The sequence below is a fragment of the Mesitornis unicolor genome, unplaced genomic scaffold (assembly GCF_000695765.1).
Source record: "Mesitornis unicolor isolate BGI_N332 unplaced genomic scaffold, ASM69576v1 scaffold33923, whole genome shotgun sequence".
Taxonomy (NCBI): domain Eukaryota; kingdom Metazoa; phylum Chordata; class Aves; order Mesitornithiformes; family Mesitornithidae; genus Mesitornis; species Mesitornis unicolor.
The window spans coordinates 35,281-47,958 of NW_010177234.1; the positions used below are offsets into that span (position 1 = coordinate 35,281).

Below are 12,678 nucleotides of genomic sequence, written 5' to 3' on the forward strand. Positions count from 1 at the left end.
GTCCTTTTTTATGTCTTGCAGGTTATGAATAAGTAACTGGAAGTCTACTGAGGAACACCAGTTCTGTGATTGACAGTGAATCAGTAGACTGAGAAATCAAATGAAGCCACGTATTAAAAAACACATTGCTATTATTTGTGTATTTATGTAATTGTACAGACTAAATATCAGGAGAAAGGAAACCTTTGTTAAAATGGCACATGTTATGCACTTTCCTGATATTCTGAGAAAATTAAATCAAGACCAGGTAGACCCTTCAGGGGACACTGGACAAAACTACCAGTAACAGCATTTTACAGTATCTACAATTTTTAAAAAAAAATACATACAAAAAACCTCCCTGGAAATAATTAAGACCTATTAGTCCTTTCTTAATTAACAAGAGACTTGCAAACCCTTAACTATTATTTGCAGGTCACCTTTAAAGCAAAATTACTCCTATTGCTGAAATCCTTCTGCCTACAAATTTAAACCAAGTGAAACTCTAGGGCTTTCTGTGACTTTTTGGCAGGTACCATTCAGCCAGCCAGCTGCAAGGCTTTCACAAATTACTGCTCAATCTAAATGGGCAGTGGAGCACTGAATACAGAACACAAGAATAATTTCACGTCAGCAGCCCATGCGATGGTTAAACCACAGAGATTAATATTAGGAAACCATGGCGGTAATCCTTTGACAAAAAGTGGTTATTTCAACTTGTCTGTTCTAGTCCTCGGTTCCAGCTTTCTAATACCAGTTTACAACTCTCAGAAGAAAAAGGCCATGCAAATGCTATGCCTTTATGTTACACACAAGGGATTATGAAAGAAAAACAAAACAAAAAAATAGGAAAGGTAGGCAATACGGCAGAGCGAGGCCTAGCAACCTCTTTCCAATAGGAAGGAGAAAATACCACTCCTGTGTCCTCAAAATATGTCTCGGCTACTTCTCACTAACACGAATGGCTGAATGGCTGTCCCAGGCCACCCTGCTCCCTGGCTGGGGCAGTGGGACGGGCCCTGCCCTGCCCACCCCATGGGGCCTCCTGTGGCCCCAGGATGTGCTGCAAATGTCAACAGCAGCAACAAGATCACAGAATCACACACAGAATTCTGTGATTCTGTGATTCTTTGAATCCCAGACCGTTAGGGATTGGAAGGGCCCTCCAAAGCTCATCCAGTCCAATCCCCCTGCCGGAGCAGGAACACCCAGATGAGGTTACACAGGAAGGCATCCAGGCGGGTTTTGAATGTCTCCAGAGAAGGAGACTCCACAACCTCTCTGGGCAGCCTGGGCCAGGGCTCTGTCACCCTCACTGAGAAGAAGTTTCTTCTCCAATTGAAGTGGAACCTCCTGTGTTCCAGTTTGTGTCCGTTACCCCTTGTCCTATCATTGTTTGTCACCGAGAAGAGCCTGGCTCCATCCTCGTGACACTCACCCTTTAAATATTTATAAACATGAATGAGGTCTCCCCTCAGTCTCCTCTTCTGCAAACTAAAGAGCCCCAGCTCCCTCAGCCGCTCCTCATAAGGTATCTGGGGAAGGTGAGGAGACTCACGGACAACATGGTGCTCGCCTAGGCCAGTGCCAGCAGCGCAGGGGAGAAGGCAGGCACTGTTTACAGCAGTATCCTGGTGACAGCCGGCTGTCCCCTAGGCACTGCAGATCCCAGCGCACAAATGTGGGCTGGGACTCGTGGTCTGTGTGCTCTGCTCCTTCCCAGCTCTAAGCAGCTTCCCTGGGAAACATTTTAGTCCAGATGGGAAAATTAAGTGCTCTCCATGCAGTAACATCTCCTCAGACACTCATTTGGGCTTACTGTGTTCCTTGATGATTGGGAGCTGGAGAGGTTTTCCTGGTCACTGGCCCAGGACGGGCAGCACTGAAGGCAGCTGCATCCTGTGTTACAGACACTGATGTCTGTACAGCCCTCTGAATGTTAATCATACTTTAGCTTGGGATTTTACAAGGTTTAGAAGTATATCTACCAGGTCACAAGTCCCTGTGTGAGCCGTCAGCTCAAGATTTGCCCCTGGAAGTAATTCCCATACATTAAGGCAGGTCACTTAAGGGCATGATTATGAGGGAGGGGTTTTGACATCCGAGACATTGGGAGGCATTGTTTTTGCAAGCAGAAAATCATTCATACCAGTCATTCAGAGCGGATCAGTGTCATGTGTAACTGGTACTGCTTAGATCACACCCAAAATTGGTACAAGTTGTATTGACAAAAGCACTTTTTGCCGGGAGACGTCAAGTCCCCGTGAAGGGTGAGGTTTCACATTAGAGCTAAGCCAGCCTAATAGTGGATGGAAGAGGCATCCTTGCTCCCATTAACTTTTTCCCATTATTTATCTTTGCATTGATTCTTCATCTTCGTTGTTTCCACATCAAGGCAGCTCCCTAAACTGTCAAAAATACTAATCCAGCTAAAATAAATGAGAAGCTTTCTGTTGAGTTAGCATTTGACATCAGCTCACAGTGGAGTCAAAGAAGGGTCAGTGGAGATGCAGAGAAATATAAGGGGGAGGACCACACCTCCCAATAGATCATGTCAGCTATAATGTGAAAAACAGCCACAATCTAGGAAAATTTTGCTAGTACAGCTGCACTAGTCCAGTATGTTCTTTGAAGAGATTAAAATATCTGACCTAAGACCTTTAGACAGGTCAGTTCGGTAAGAGAGAAGGAACATTTCCTATGCTTTCAGCTCTTAGAGATGGCGTCACTCATTTTTTCAATAGTTTTTAACTAGGGAAAATACTCCTGAAAGCAACACTGGGATGTTCAGATGTTTGTGACCACGTGGAAGAACACATGGACAAGACAATGTGAGGAAAGAAAATCTCCATAAAACAACCTGTCCCTAACTTCCCCCCATTTCCACAGCCTTCCAAACACTTTTCTCCTGTAGGTACTCCGTAAAGGTTTATCCATACAAACACAATCATGCCCTGGATAGCTAAGCAGGATCCTCAAATCAGCCTAAAAATTCAGCTCTGGCTCTGTTCTCCACAGCTATCTCTCTTTTTTTTTTCAATTGTGTTGTGTATGTTGTGTTTCCAGTTGCTATTGCAGGCTGCCAAGTACATATCCGTGACTTGGCAGCCAAGTTACATATTTAAGAGGATGAGAGAAGCAGGTTTGGGAACGACCTCAGATCTCACCCATGGCAGCCAGGCAGTGCCATAGAAACAGGCTCCCCATCAGGGGACAGTGGGAGCTATGGAACTGATGGCTCATCCACTCATTTTTATAGAGCGGGGCTGTCATCAACCTCAGGAGACCAATGGCCCATCTTGAGTCCAGCAAAAGTCGTGCCAAAAAACTGGGAGAAGTAAAGGACATGTGGCAGATGGTCAGGGCCACCTTGTTAGAGGGAACCTTGGGTCTAACTGACCAGAGCAGGAGACTTGGGATGCTCGGATGCAGCACTGCACTACCCTTAACCAACTGCTTGCTGGAGATCAGACCAAGTATTTAATGAGCTAAGGGTGCAGAGGTGAGTACCAAACATCCCACCGTGTTGGACATCAGTCTGAAAAAAAACAATTAAAAACCAAGCACTGCGTAGCAGAGGAGATCAGTGTCTGTTAGATCCCTGCTTCAGCTGTTGCAAGAGTTGGAAGCTATAAAATGAGTAAGTCAGAAGATTATAAGAAGTGAAAGAAAGGTTTAATGGTTGAAGCAGTTGAAGGCTACGTGGGAAACTGATTTCCACATGGGCTTCAGTCTCAGAATACCAGGCAGATCACTCCAACCCCCATGCAACCACTCCAACTTCCCAATTCATGGAAGTTTGAAATGCAGGACTAGGTATTCACAGCTGTGACTGAAGCCAATGGGAACTCCACTTTGAACAGTCCAAGAAGTGTATAATACTAATCTGTCTGAAAATAACCAGTTCCTTGGCATTTCCAGTAGAAGACCCCATAATAGACAGAATGCATTTGGCTTTTGGTGTTTGGTTTTATCACCTTCTCTCTGTGGGAATTATACACATCTCAGGGGTGAAAGCTAAGTGTTTAAAGTTGCAAAGCACTCAGGGTGATGAGATCCACAGGCAACATCTTAAGGGACAATTCTTCTGCAGAGCTGGGGCTGAACAGCACACAGCAAGTAAGGTGTTTATTGAGCTGGGAAATACTACTTTCTTAGAGCACACACTGCCCACTGTGTGCACTGGCTGAGGCAGGTGCTCTACAGAACAAAACCCAAAAAAAACCCCTGTTACTGTGTAATTAAAACCTGGATTATGATGCATAAGCACAAAGAAAGAATAAATAAGCTTGCTCTAATGGTCATAATTCTGAATAAGTGACCTTGCAGCTTTAATAGGCTTCTTTCAGTGATTCTTGTGGTGCCTGTGTGTCCATGTGTGTCCCAGTAGCTGAGAACACTCAACAGTACGCATACGTATCCATTCTTTAGGTATATCTGATGTTTAATTCAGATATCACACCCAGAAAATAAACACCTGCATAAACTCAACAAAAGCATCACTGACTCACCATCCAGTCATTCACCTCTTTTCTGCCTCTTGTTTCTTCTTGCTGTGACAAGTTTCTGCCTTCCCTCCCCACCATACGAATTTCTTCCTCTCTTCCCAGGGGCAGTTGCATGCCAGCCCTGATTTCTCTGGGGATATTGGCCTCTGTGAACGTGCACAACTGTTTGCATTGGACACACAAGTGCAGATTTCAGTTTCACAGCGGCTAATGCTTAGTCCATGGCTGTGCCATTTACCTGCCGAGTACTTCTGCCTGCTTATTACAGACAGGATCATGCTATATGAACGGAATAAGTCACATCCTTAGGCAAAAAACTATGAGCACTGGTGTGGTTTTCCACTTCAGGTTTCTACAAAACTGAAGCTTTTTTTTTTCTGTTTCAGCAATTTTCACTGTTTTCACGTTAACACTGCTGCATGATCCCATCCCTTGGGTCACTCAAAGCAAAGGGCAGTTCGATAGCTGCACTGTAGCTCCTGGTGAGGTACCATGTCCCCTCACGGCGTCATCTTCCTGGGACACCAGCACCAGCCTTGCCCTGGATTCAGAGCCCTGCCTCCCTCCCGTGTCCAGTGGCAACCACATCCACAGAGGCAAACCGGCCAAAGGTGCTTGATAGGCAAGGGCAGAATTAGGTGCTGAGTCCAGACCGAAGGTCTAAGGGAAATCAGGAGGCGATGATTGCCCAGCACCACTCACGGGAACACAGGCTGCTTTTTGAAAGCCAGAAAAACCAGCTGCACATTCTTTCACTGAAATCCTCATGCAATTATTCCCTCTGCATGGTTTTATCAGATGAGATTACTGCACATCAGCAGTTGTCAGCTGTTTTCATGCAGCTAGGCATTTGCCTTGTGCTCCTAACAATCAACCTTTTGTTATTAACATGCCTCTAACAGAAAGGAAGAAGTGTTTACATGTACCTCATACTCAATAGGTATTTTCAAAAGTATGATTTCAACTCTGAGATGCTCAGAAATCTATGGAGCTTAACAAAAATGCCACAGCCTAGTTTCTAGTTCTCTGTAGGATGTAATAACCAGCTCCCTGCTATAGAATTGGGGGGGGAGAAGTGAAAATTTAATATAGATGTACTATAGAAAATATCTTCTCTGTTCAGTTCTCTGAGCTCTGACGGTAATTATTGCAGAGAACTTTATTTTTAGGTTTCAGTTTATTACAGAGACTTTTTAGCTTAGATTTTTTTCTAGTTTGGTTATCTTCCACCTGTGGTGCCAGGGATAGGACTAAGGACTTGTGAGCATCAGTTGTCTTTAACCAGACTGCATTAGTACGTTTGCACACACATTGTGAATGAGGTCTGCAGCAGGAAAATAAGGAGTCTGCCAAATGGGAAATAAATGTTTACATCTTAGACACAGCCTGGCGAAAAGAAATGCAGCTTTCAGCTATGACGTGATTGCCAAACTGTCAGTTCAACCATGCAACAGCTCTCAGAGGGCCTGATAGTTAGAAAATCTCTCTTTATGCTTGTCAGTGAATAGCAAGGCAACCAAGACCCCTAAACCCGTGGGATTCTCTACAGAGTCTTGCTGAAATGCATAGCTTTAGCACTTTCTGGAAGTGTTTTTTCTCCTTAATTCTGTTCAAAATAGTTTTTTAACTGCAGCCATTTGCAGCAGTGACGCTCTGAACTGCCCCAACAGATTGGGTACAGGTCCTGCTAACTACTGCCTCAGCACGAGCAAGAAAGACTTCACGCTTCTTGGTCCAGGATGCAGCAGCAACCTGTCAACTGTACAGGCCAGCACACAGAACCAGCTCCTGAATGGTGGCAGAGAGTATCTTCAGCAGTGGAAAAGGAACAGAATTTTCCCATATTGCTCTTGATTTTCCTTAAAAGAAAGACTACCAAAAACGTGTTGGCTCTGAGAGGGAAATTCATCTTCTCTCTCAAATTCCTGGCTGGTGCTGTTATTGGGATGACAAGAGGAACCAGCTTGTCTATGTCTCCACCCCACTCATGCAGGAGAGAGTAAAGGCAAATGGGTCATGCAAGGGTGGATCAGGGGTTTTTAATACTGCTGTTTCATATGTGGAAGTGAAATATGTGGTTGCATCTGGAAATGCTGGCCTGACCAACTATATAATCACCACGCTGCTGCAAGCAAAATCTACTCTAAAGGCAGGTCTACTCTATGGGCTTCTGCCTGCATAAATATGAGGAGGAAGCGGCAGAGAGATGTGATACCTGACCCACATAGGGGAGCTAAAGCAGCTTTACCAGCGTAACTTGTTTCGCTGGCGGGTAGGGAGGGGTGATAACTTTCCTGTGATGAACAACTAGAGACATAATTTTGCTGCTGTAAGGGCATCCACAAGCTTTGCTGGTTTAATATCACAGGATTCCCATGTGCCAATGTACAGTGTCCCTGACGTAGGCAGTGATCAGACCTCCGTGCACTTTCCAAAGGGGCACGGTAAGGGAAACTCATGCCAGGCACAGGGCAAAGGAGGAGAAACGTGAAATATCTTTTAAATAAGCAGAGCTTGAAATGCTATTACATTGCAACGCACTGACAAGACTGAAAAAAAGAGCTTTAAAATTAAGTATGCATGCTGGGTGTAACTGCATGCTTTTTAACCTGATCCTTTGTATTTAGCGTAAGTGCCACAACTGGAAATGTGAATTCTCTGAACATTTTTCCTTTTTTTTCCTGTTCCTCATATGTATCCATGGGAGTGGCTTGCAATGGGGAAGACAAAATTCATGGTGCAGTCCTGAGATGCCACATCTCCTTCCGAGCTGTCTCCTCTTGGCTGTGCCCCACAGTTCCCCAGACCTCCAAGGAGAGCTTCTCAAATAAATGACAGCAGCTTCCAAGAGAAAGGCTGCTCAGCCTGCAGGGCTCTACGCAGTGTCTCTTGAGAGATAAAAGGAAGGCTGCCAGGATCTATTCATTCCTGTCTCTATGATGGTATCAGAAGGGCTGCAGCCCAAGCCCTCCGTGCAGAACTTCAAACAGATGCTCTGGATTCGGCAGGGCACGGGGCTGACTCACCCGGCCAGCCGAGCGGACACAGCTGGTCCAAGCACGTCTCAGCTTTCCAGCTCCGGAGTGGGGTGCCCTCAGACAGCTCTCTTGTCCTCAACTCCCTCTGAGGGTTCTCACATGGCACGTTATTTTAGTAATGATTTTGGCTTTGTCATTTTCAGGCTCTTCCCTCTCCCCTGCAAAGCAACAGTGAAGTTGCTGGGCGTCCTGCATTGCACACGGGAGTGATTGCTTTGCATTGCTACACCCCTGGCTGCACCACGAGTGTGGTGCTAAGGCACTTAAAGGTTTTAATTGGGGTGATTAAATTCTCCAGTATTAATGCTATGGGTGTTCCTCCATATAAAATAATACTATCCATATAAACTCGATCAGCAAATAAAAGAAGCCATCGAAAGTTAAGACTGCAGTTACACAAGTGCTATGAAGTTATAACCACTTTATATCCTTCCTATGGGCTTGGTCTTTTGCAGAGCCCTGTTTAAGAATAAGCAAAGTTCAGAAACCCAGGCCCGTGATTTTGACAGAAGGAGCTGGCTTTCCCTGTGAGTCAAAGGAGAGACGCTGAGTATGTAAGCCATGAAACTGCAGATTTTAGACAAGATTATTTCCCTAGCTTTGCCAAGTTCGTTTGAAAAGTGCAACTACTCTCCAGAACCACATGCACACACCAAATACACCTATTTGCAAATGAGGAGCAGCATTTTCCCCTCTGTCATCTACTTCATTTCTTTAACAAACTGAGGGAAAATATGTAGATCCACTGGAGTCGGTGGGAAGTTTCCACTAACAGGATCAGAGTTCACTCTACAGTAAGCACAAGATACTGAAAATCAACTCGGAGTTATTCTTTGTTTTATAAACTGAGTGAACGAGTGCAAGGAATCTAGCTCGGAGCCCCTCAAGTTCTCTGCCTCTTGCATTCTGGGGCTCGCTCACATACTTGAAAGGCTACTTTGTTCCTTGAGACTTCAAAACTTTTTCCAATCATGTAAGTCAGCAGAAGTTTCTCATCCTTTATATATCCACCACATAGTCTAGGTGTGTCCATACTAAAATATGTCCCTTTCCTAGGAAAAAAAAAACCAAAATACAATTACTCCAGTGTTAACCTGTTCCATGTCCTCAGCCCCTGGGGTGTTTTAACCATCCAGATGGGTACTTCACCTCCGTGGTCTCTGTTACTCCATGCCTGCCCCGCTGCTGAAACAGGCACAAAGCAGCAGAGGCCAGGCTGAGGGAGAGGACAGATGACAGCATAGGCGTGTAACAAACTACCTACTGTGCTGTCTTGGCTCTGCAATACACTGAAAGACATTTGAGGAAAGCATCAAAAGATTGTTTAATAACTGAGAAGCGACGCTGAGGAATGCACACTGAGCTCTGAAAAGTAAAGGAAACTATGTATGTGGTGAAGTCAAGTTAATAGAAAAATTAGTTAACCTGCATTTACAACGAACATGGGTGCTACTTAGCTCTTATTGTCATCCCATAGTAGTGGGATTTTGGTTAGGAAGAAAGCATCTGACAAAGTATTACAGTTTGCAGCAACAAGTTTTCCCTTACAGATTACCTACTGCTCTTCATAAACGCATTTACCCATTAGTTCTGAGGAAAAAAAATAAATTAAAAGTCATGGTATCTGCTTATTCCCAGGGGTCCTGTATACATCACCCCTTTCTGTAGCTAGCAAAGAGAAACCCACAGTCAGTGCTCCAGCAAACCAGAAGTAATGCAGTAAACCAGAGTTTCATGCTTGTGCTGATTATTAAATACTAAACACGTTTATTTTTGTCTACAAAATACTTTTTCACGTTTCTTTTACGTACATCACCTACAAGCTTAGGGAATCGGGGTCCTAAGAGTTCTTTGCAGCTTAAGAAGCCAGCAGGGCAGCGCCTGCCTCATTTCCCAGCACACCCACGCTCCCTCTTACTAACGAGCCACCAAACAAAAACACTTCAGATTATTCCCTTCAGCTGCCCACTGCTCCGCAGTTTTTTCCCTTAAAGGACAAGCCAGTCCAAAATGTGCATGTCGTCAGGCAGAGGTAATTAATTCACAGCTCCTCGGACTCTAAACATGCAGGGTTTTTTGCTTTCTGAAACAAATGAAGAGCCCTGGAGACGGTCTGTAGTAAAGCCAGACAAGTTTAACTGCTACAGATTTTGCCTGTTCTATCAAGTTCAGTATCCTGGCTCTCAGGGTGTCCTGGGAAGCTGTACTTTTGATGGTCTTAGAAGCAGAAAAAACCCCATATTCAGTAAAATACTGAAAGCTCAACTTGCGCGCTAGCAGCCCAAGAACAACTCCGCAATTCACGCAGCTGGCCACAAGCTGGTCTCTTGTGTTATCAAGCCCAGCCGTCTGCCAAGCAGGACTATTTTTGTTGCGCTTATTTCCCCGCTGTTTTATTCCAGCAACGTGAACACAAGCTGCTCCACATTCCCATAGCTAGATGAAGTGCAAGTCCTGCCCAAAACCAACACCCCTAATTCAGGGAAGTCTCCCCTGCCGTGGTGGTGCTGGGGGTCACACTCACACCGGCGCTGGTGTTCGGAGTCTGCGACACCAGCGCACCCCCCCGCCGCCAGCTGGCTCCCTAGGCTGGGTTGCATTTGGGCAAGCCACCGCCCCGAAACGGTATCAGACCCGATCCTGTTCAAAGCGCCTTCTCGGGGGCCCACCAGGCTGCCAGCACCCACCCATGACAGGACAGGGTGCCCCGGCAGGGATGGCACAGACACTGCCAAGGTCCTTCCCACCCCCCACCCACCCCACTACTGCCCCTTAGCAAGAGAGGAGGAAGATAGGTTTTGCTTTAAAGTTTTATTTATTACCAAAATTTCCAGAAGCCAAATTTGGCATTTTTTTTTTAATCTTCCATAAAGATTTTCATGCATAACTTGAAACTTGTCAACTGCAGCAGTCAAGTGGTTACTTTAGAAGAGACACTTGAACAAACATCCAGAGTACAAACAGCTGTGTCTGAATTAACAAAACTTGTCTATTACTAACCTTATAAAGCAGGACGTGCCTTCCCTTTTATCAAAACCAAGCTGACAGATCTGCCTTTATACACACCCAACAGAATAAACTCTGTTATCGGCAAGGACGTTTTCCTTAAACGTTAGAAAAAAAAAATAGAAAGCAAAGAATGGAGTGACTGTCCATAAACCAGTCTATACTTCAGTCCTCTTTAATCTACTTCTTCGATGGTCGGGCCACCAGAGCCACCTGCCCCAGCCCCTCCAGCTCCCTGGTACAATTTTGTGACTATCGGGTTGCAGAGTTTCTCCAGCTCTTTCTGCTTGTGCTCGTACTCTTCCTTCTCAGCCATCTGGTTGCGATCGAGCCAAGAGACCACCTCCTGACACTTGTCGAGCACTCTCTGCTTGTCCTGGTCACTGATCTTTCCCTTCAGTTTTTCATCCTCCACTGTCTGCTTCATGTTGTAAGTGTAGGACTCGAGGGAGTTCTTGGCTGACACCCGATCTCGATTAGCTTCATCCTCCGCTTTGTATTTCTCTGCTTCTTGCACCATGCGGTCGATGTCATCCTTGCTAAGGCGACCCTTGTCGTTGGTGATGGTGATCTTGTTCTCCTTACCCGTGCTCTTGTCGACAGCACTGACGTTCAGGATACCATTGGCATCGATGTCAAAAGTGACCTCGATCTGGGGGACTCCACGAGGTGCCGGGGGGATGCCCGTTAGGTCAAACTTGCCCAGCAAGTTGTTGTCCTTCGTCATAGCCCTCTCACCCTCGTACACCTGGACCAGGACGCTGCTCTGGTTGTCCGAGTAGGTGGTGAAGGTCTGAGTTTGTTTGGTAGGAATGGTGGTGTTGCGCTTGATGAGAGCGGTCATCACTCCACCAGCTGTCTCGATCCCCAGGGACAGAGGGGTGACATCCAACAGCAGCAGATCCTGCACATTCTCAGACTTGTCACCCATAAGGATAGCTGCTTGCACAGCAGCACCGTAAGCAACAGCCTCATCAGGATTGATGCTCTTATTGAGCTCTTTGCCATTGAAGAAGTCCTGTAACAGCTTTTGGATCTTGGGGATACGAGTAGAGCCACCCACCAGCACGATCTCTTGGATCTGGCCCTTGTCTAGCTTGGCATCACGCAGGGCCTTCTCCACTGGCTCCAGGGTGCCACGGAAGAGATCAGCATTGAGCTCCTCAAAGCGGGCACGAGTAATGGAAGTGTAGAAGTCAATGCCCTCGTAGAGGGAGTCAATCTCAATGCTAGCTTGCGTGGAAGAGCTGAGAGTACGCTTCGCCCTCTCACAAGCCGTACGCAGTCGCCTCACCGCTCGCTTGTTGCCAGCAATGTCGCGCTTGTGCTTGCGCTTGAATTCTTCCACAAAATGGTTCACCATGCGGTTGTCAAAGTCCTCCCCACCGAGATGGGTGTCACCAGCTGTGGACTTCACCTCAAAGATGCCATCCTCAATGGTAAGGATGGACACATCAAAAGTGCCCCCTCCCAGGTCAAAGATGAGCACATTTTTCTCCCCAGCCCGCGTACCTTTCTTGTCCAAGCCATAGGCTATGGCAGCTGCTGTGGGCTCGTTGATAATACGCATCACATTGAGGCCAGTGATGGTGCCAGCATCTTTGGTGGCCTGGCGCTGGGAGTCATTGAAGTAGGCAGGCACAGTGATGACAGCATTCTGCACTTTGCGTCCCAGATAGGCCTCAGCAATCTCCTTCATCTTAGTAAGAACCATAGAGCTGATCTCCTCTGGGAAGAAAGTCTTCACCTCACCCTTGTACTCCACTTGCACCTTGGGCTTACCCCCCTCATTCACCACACGGAAGGGCCAGTGCTTCATGTCAGCCTGCACCGTGGGGTCATCATACTTGCGGCCAATGAGACGCTTGGCATCGAAGATGGTGTTGGTTGGGTTCATAGCCACCTGGTTCTTGGCAGCATCCCCGATGAGGCGCTCAGTGTCGGTGAAGGCCACATAGCTGGGCGTGGTGCGGTTGCCCTGGTCATTGGCAATGATCTCCACTTTGCCATGCTGGAAGACCCCCACGCAGGAGTACGTGGTGCCCAGGTCGATGCCGATGGCCGGCCCTTTGCCAGACATGACGACGGGTTTCCTCTGATCAGCTCCTCAATCGCGTCTCCCACCACCCTCTCTCGCTACCGTCTGC

The 12,678-nt window shown here is 46.5% G+C and overlaps 1 protein-coding gene across 1 annotated transcript; it reads right to left on the reverse strand.

Moving 5' to 3' along the window:
- Positions 1–10,321: 10,321 nt before the first annotated feature.
- On the reverse strand, positions 10,322–12,672 carry HSPA2 (heat shock 70kDa protein 2). The gene has a single exon (XM_010182012.1). It carries the CDS (start codon positions 12,609–12,611, stop codon positions 10,707–10,709), a length of 1,905 nt encoding a protein of 634 aa, XP_010180314.1. The 5' UTR covers positions 12,612–12,672; the 3' UTR covers positions 10,322–10,706.
- Positions 12,673–12,678: the final 6 nt, after the last annotated feature.